The 6,683-nt window shown below is 44.2% G+C and overlaps 1 protein-coding gene across 4 annotated transcripts in view; it reads right to left on the reverse strand.

Moving 5' to 3' along the window:
- LOC144672026 (sialic acid-binding Ig-like lectin 13) overlaps window positions 1-6,470 on the reverse strand; it is a 51,241-nt gene extending 44,771 nt beyond the window's left edge. For 2 of the 4 annotated variants that reach the window (XM_078533966.1, XM_078533964.1), the window contains exons 1-3: window positions 6,364-6,470; window positions 3,245-3,613; window positions 2,548-2,844 (exon numbers count right to left, since the gene is read on the reverse strand). In XM_078533966.1, coding sequence (XP_078390092.1) covers window positions 2,548-2,844; window positions 3,245-3,613; window positions 6,364-6,403 — 706 coding nt within the window. In that variant the 5' untranslated portion in view covers window positions 6,404-6,470. The remainder of the gene's footprint in view (window positions 1-2,547; window positions 2,845-3,244; window positions 3,614-6,363) is intronic. The other 2 variants (XM_078533963.1, XM_078533965.1) reach the window with 2 other exon arrangements.
- Window positions 6,471-6,683: the final 213 nt, after the last annotated feature.

Genomic DNA, 6,683 nt, shown 5'->3' on the forward strand with positions numbered 1-6,683 from the left:
CCCCCCTTTTGCCCCTTGATTATTTAGTTTTTTTGAATGCTATTAGTGTGTTCTGCCATGAAGACTGATGAAAAGTATTTATTCAACTCCTCTGTAATTTCCTGGTTCCTCATTATTATTTCCCCAGCCTGATTCTCTAAGAGGCCTATGTTCACTTTGGTCTCTCTCTTCCTTTTTATATATTTAAAGAAGCTTTTACTGTCCTTTTTTAAATTACTTGCTAGTTTACCTAGTATTCTCCCTCTTTATTTTTTTTTCTGGTTATCTTCTGTTGGTTTTTAAAACTTTCCTAATCCTCTGGATTACCACTAATCTTTGTCATATTGCATGTTTTTTCTTTCAATTTGATACACTCCTTAACTTCCTTGTTTAACCATGGCTGGTTTATTCTCTTCCTACAATCCTTCTTCCTCACTGTGATATGTCTTTGTTGTGAGTCATGAACTAATTTATTAAAGATCTGCCATTGTTCAACAACTGTCTTTTCTGCTGAAACCCTTTCCCAGTCCACTCCAGCCAACCCTGTCCTTATTCCTTTGTAATTACAATTATTTATGTTCAGCACAGTTTTTTCCAACCCAAGTTTCTCAGTCTCAAACGGAATGTTAAATTCTACCATGTTTTGGTCACTGTTTTCCAGGGGATCATTTATTCTGAGATCATTTACTAAACCTGCCTCATTACACATTACCAGATCCAAAATAGCTTGATCACTGGTTAGATCCATGACATATTGTTCGAGGAAACTATCTTGAATACAGTCTATGAATTCTTGCTCGTGGCTACCTCTGCCAATTTGGTTTTCCCAATCTACATGAAGATTAATGCACTGCCTTTTTCATATGCCCTCATTATCTCCTGATTTATTCTTTGTCCTACAACATAGCTACTGTTAGGGGGTTGATGGACCACTCCCACCAGTGCCTTCTTCCCCTTGTTATTCATTACCTCGAGCCATATGGATTCTACATCCTCCGATCCAAGATCATTTATTGCTATCGTACTTATTCCATCTCCTACTAACAAAGCTACCCCACCACCTTTCCTCCATGCCTGCCTTTTTGAAAAGTCACATAACCCTGCATATTTATTTCCCAGCTTTAATCTCCTTGTAAACATGTCGCCATAATGGCTATAAGATCAAACCCATTAACCTCTATTTGTGCCTTTAATTCATTTATTTTGTTCCAAATACTATGTGCTTTTAAGTAAAAAGCCATTAACTTTGTCTTTTTATCATTCCCCCCCCCCCCCCCCCCCCCCCCCTCTGACACTATTTGCTGATGTATTTTTATGTTTGGACACTGTGTCCCTTCCTGTCACACACTGGGTATCATTGCCTAAATAGTTATCCTGCAATGCTGACAAATCCTTTTGATTTGTAATGCTACATCTACCCTCTCCGGAACCCTCTCCCCATCTATTTACTTTAAAGCCAATACTGAGGGAGAGCAGCACTGTCAAAGGGTCTGTACTGAGGTAGAGCAGCACTGTCAAAGGGTCAGTACTGAGGGAGTGCTGCACTGTCATAGGGTCAGCACTGAGTAAGTGCTGCACTGTTGGAAGGTCTGGACCGAGGGACTGCTGCATTATCAGAGGGTCAGTCGGGAGGAAGGTATGCAATTTTGGATTGTCAGTTCTGAGGGAGCGCTGCACTGTTGGAGGATCAGTACTGAGGGAGTGCTGAACTGATGGAGTGTCAGTACTGAGGGGGTGCTGCACTGTCAGAGGGTCACTACTGAGGGAGTGCTGCACTGTCGGAGGGACAGGACTGAGGGAGTGCTGCACTATCGGAGGGTCAGTACTGAGGGTGTGCTGCACTGTTGGAGGGACAGGACTGAGGGAGTTCTGCACTGTCAAAGGGACAGGACTGAGGGAGTGCTGCACTGTCAGAGGGTCAGTACTGACTGAGTGCTGCACTGTCAGTGGATCAGTACTGATGGAGTGCTGCACTGTCGGAGTGTCACTACTGAGGGAGTGCTGCACTGTCGGAGGGACAGGACTGAGGGAGTGCTGCACTGTCGGAGGGTCAGTACTGAGGGAGTGCTGCAATGTCGGAGAGACAGGACTGAGTGAGTGCTGCACTGTCAGAGGGACAGGATTGAGGGATTGCTGCACTGTCAGAGGGTCAGTACTGAGGGAGTGCTGCACTGTCAGATGGTCAGTACTGAGGGTGTGCTGTACTGTCAGAGGGTCACAATACAGAGAGAGTGCTGCACTGTCGGAGGGACAATACTGAGGGAGTGCTGCACTATCAGAGTGTCAGTATTGAGGGAGTGCTGCACTGTCGAGGGGTCAGTACTGGGGGAGTGCTGCACTGTCAGGGGGTTCGTACATTGCGATTGCTGCACGGCTCTATCGGCCTCTTGGCTGGAAATAAAAGCCCCTGTGTTAATGTTCAGAAACTGTTACTCACTGTGTTCTGGTCAGTATTTTTCCCCAAAAGACAGATTATCTGGTTCTCATCAGTATACCGTTCTACGGGATCCTGCTGTGCATAATCTAGACTATTCCGGCCAATGTAGAATGAAGGATGTCCGTACTTACATTGCACAGTTAGTACGAGGGTCCTCTCCGATGAAACAGATGGATATCTCACTCTGCAGCTGAGAGTGTGTCCGTGGTGTTTGACTGATGCGATCAGGGTCAGAACAGAAGTATAGGTAAGAGTGACGCCATGCTGAGTTACAGTGTTTGAGACTGGTCCAGGTACGTCAGTGGGAGTGTCCCAGGTTAAGACAGGTGCTGCTGTTCCATTGCACGTTGTGTTGAAGGTGCATCTTACATCCACACGCTTTCCTGCAATAATTTCAGCAGGGAATATCGTGGGTTTATCTGTGAAATCTAACAGACAGAGAATGGATACTTTTAGAGAAATATAACGTGAAGCATCAGTTCAAATAGAAATCACAGTCCCACAAGAGGGAGCACTTTGACAAGGATGATATCAGAACTGAGAGGTTAAAACGATCAGGAAATTCTTTCAAACAGGATTAGGGAGATCGATGGGAGTGGATAACCTGATAACATTAATGGACACAGTCAATACATTTAATCATTGATATTAAAGTGAGTATTAGAGGTTGCTTTAGGACCGAACTGGAAGCTATCACCAGGTTATTGAGAATCAGACAGTGTGTTATAATAAGCTGTGTTTTGTGTTAATATGTCAACTTCACAGTTTGTGTTCTTTCCCATTGAGTGTTGAATGTGAATTGTTGAGTAATTATAACACAGCACTTACCAGAAACGTGAAGCTGGGTTAGAGGATAGTAGTTGTAACTATTCCTGCTGTCAAATTCAATTCTGAAAAAATAAGGTCCTGCATCTTCCCGGCTGATGTTGTTTATAATCAGGGAACAGTCGCCATCTTTCAGGTCTCCAGACAGCCGGGTCCGATGGCGGAATCGGGGTATCTCGTGACTGTGATCCTTGGAGTGAAAGGCAATGGGAGCCTCGGGAATCTGATTCTCGTTATTAAACCAGACTCCAGCTCCTGGTCGGCTTTCCAAATGTGATGGGTAACTGTAATGACATGGAATCTGTACACACGAACCTTCCTGTGCTGTCACCTCCCGTGGAGTGTCGCCTTTCCACTCTTGTGACAGTCCAACTGGGGAGAGAAATATCAATATTTAACTCTGGATGTTTTGCAGATCCGCTAGACTCGATATCCACCCCCTCCGTCACTGGGACACAGTGGCTGCAGTGTGGACCATCTGCAGGACACACAAGGAACTGTCCAAGGTTTCACAATGGATGGAAGAGAATCCTGGACACAGGAGTGGAAAAGTTCATTCTACATTGGCTCATGGTCCTCAGGACCCTGCTTAGTGAAGCCAGTCTTCCACCCAACACAGTGTCTACTAGACACACCAATTGAAATCCATTCAGTGCTGATTTACAAGACAGGACAATGGATTAGGAGCCCTCAGAACTCCCCCCATTATCACCATCATGAAGGAGGTGTCAGCTGTGGCTCAGTTCATAGCATCCTTGCCTTTGAATCAGAGGGTTGTGGGTTCATGTCCCACTCCTGGACACCAAGAACTATGATTGTACTCGAAAAGAGTTGCAATCTGTGACTGTTGATAACTCGAAAAGAGTATCACCGTCATGAATCACTAATTAGCCTAACATTTCTGTCTGCTCTTCAACACAGCTGATTGATGTTCGTTCTCTCTTCAAATTTTAATGAATCACCAATCACTCGGCCTCTAGTTATTCTCTTCACAGAATGTTAGGGTATAAGGTGGATATTGTGAATTATTTTATCTTTCTGACCTGGTGCAGTAAAGTTTATTTTTGTTTGTTCAAAAGCCATGGAATCTTGTAGCTTTATTCTCTACGCAAGCGTTTTAAATCTCAAACCTCGTCTGCTTGAACCAAAATATTATTGGCTCCTGACTGTAAATTACCAAAAAAAATTTGGTTTCTGTTCCTCCATCAGCGACTCTTCAGAATCCTGCTGAAGTCATGGATATTTCAGAAGGACAGGGAACAAGAGGTTTCTGGTATCAGCGTCTCGTGCGGGGCCCAGTTCAGTTTGAACAAATAAACAACACCATCTTTGAAAATCATGAACCCAACACAGCGGCATCTCCGACACATGCAGAGCTCAGGCTAGAGGCGATTTGTTAGTATGTTTCACAGTATCTGCTGGAGTAGGGTCAGTGCTGAGAGGGTCTGGACAAGGATCATAACAACCTGGAATTGCAGCTTTCAGATCATAAGTTTTTTAAAAAAATTATTCGTTCATGGGATGTGGGCGTCCCTGGCAATATCAGCATTTGCTGCCCATCCCTAATGTCTCTTGAACAGAATGGCTTGCTCGGCCATTTCAGAGGACTGTTGAAGAGTGAGACACGTTGCTATGAGTCTGGAGTCACATGTAGGCCAGGCCGGGTATGGGCAGTGGAGTTCCTTCCCTAAAGGCCATTAGTGAACCAGATGGGTGTGTATGACAATCGATGATAGTTTCCTGGTCTCCATTACTGAGACTAACTCCTATTAGTGTAAACAGAGTGAACAGTTTTCCATTTATCCCACCTTTCCCGTTCTCTCTGGTATTTTTCTCTCCCTTGCTCAATAATTTGACTCTGCAAATCATGGACCCCAATTAGACAACTAATGGAATAAGGAATCTCTTTGGATCCTCATTGTCTATGGAACCTCTTTGGATCCTCATTGTCTAAGGGATTATTTCTGATCCAAACCCAATATTGTTGTATTGTTGATTCCGATGCAGCATTGTAGACTGACTTGTCCCCAATCTCAGCACTGACCCTACTCCAGCAGACACTGTGAAACACACTAACAAAGCGCCTCTAGCCTGAGCTCTGCATGTGTCGGAGGTGCCGCTGTGTTGGGTTCATGACTTTCAAAGACGGTGTTGTTTATTTGTTCAAACTGAACTGGGTCCCACAGGAAACTCTGATACCAGAAACCTCTTGTTCCTTGTCCTTCTGAAACATCCATGACTTCAGAAAGAATTTGAAGATTTGCTGATAAGGGTCTTATTGTGGAATGATACAACACAGGAGGAGCTCATTTGACCCATTGTGCCTGTGATGGCTCTTTCCCAATTCCCCTCCAGCACCTTTCACACAGCCCTGCAAATTTCCACTTCAAGTATTTATCCAGTTCCCCTTCTGAAAGTTCCTGTTGAATCTGCTTCCACCGCCCTTTCAGGCGGTGAGTCAATGGTCTCCCTCTGAGCTGCAAAGTGATCAGATTCTGTGAAATTTAAACTCTGCAGCAGATCAGAGACAATCATGATAACTCAGAATATTTGACATCTTTACACATGGACAGCTTTGCCTTCCTTCTCTCTTTCAGTTATCTTGTTCCCTTATTGAAGTTTCAAGCATGGTGAGAATGGACAGGAAGTGCGATGCCGAACAGCCTGTCTATTCTAGGTGCTGCTGTGTTTTCTTCATGGCAAATTCTGTCTAAAATCAGCAAAAGACACAAATTTCAGACCATCGCTATTGGAGACCTCACAGCAGGATAGAATTCATCCCCCAGTATTTATCCCTGCTTCTCTACTCAACCCATCACTCCCCATCGCTCACTGACCAACGTCCAACATCACCTAAACTTTAAGATTCTGCTTTCGCTGCTACAGCCCTGCCTAACTCTGTAACCTACTCCAGCACCTACAACCCTCCAAGTCCTCTGCTCTCCTCCAATTCTGCTGTCAGACAGGGAGTCAGTGTATATCAGTGAGCACAGGTGAATGGGACTTGGTGTGAGTTTGTACATTGGCTCACTGCTGAATCGGTTCCCAATCACAGCTCAAAAAGAATGATCTTTTACAAAGACTATTAACCATAAATCTGTCCGAGCTGACGATGATATTACCTTGGAGAAGTGACAGGAGGAAGTAAGATTTCCCGATCATTGTCCACTCCCAGATATTTCATCAGCATCTCACTCTCAAGCTGTGAAAGAGAAAGGAGTTAATGAGACCTCACCCCTTGTCTGACAGCTCTCGAGAGATCAAAGCTGCTTTTAGACAATGTCTTCACAGACTAATTTGATTCTCTAATTTTCCTCATCCCTTGAATGAGAAAGATGTTCTGTACAACAGACTTGAGCCTCACACCCAGATCTCAATAATCAGTAGAAATCTTTCAAAGGCATCAATCATTGGAATCTGTCTTTATAAAGTCACAACATCA

Source organism: Cetorhinus maximus, chromosome 35 (genome assembly GCF_964194155.1).
Source record: "Cetorhinus maximus chromosome 35, sCetMax3.hap1.1, whole genome shotgun sequence".
NCBI classification, from domain to species: Eukaryota; Metazoa; Chordata; class Chondrichthyes; order Lamniformes; family Cetorhinidae; genus Cetorhinus; species Cetorhinus maximus.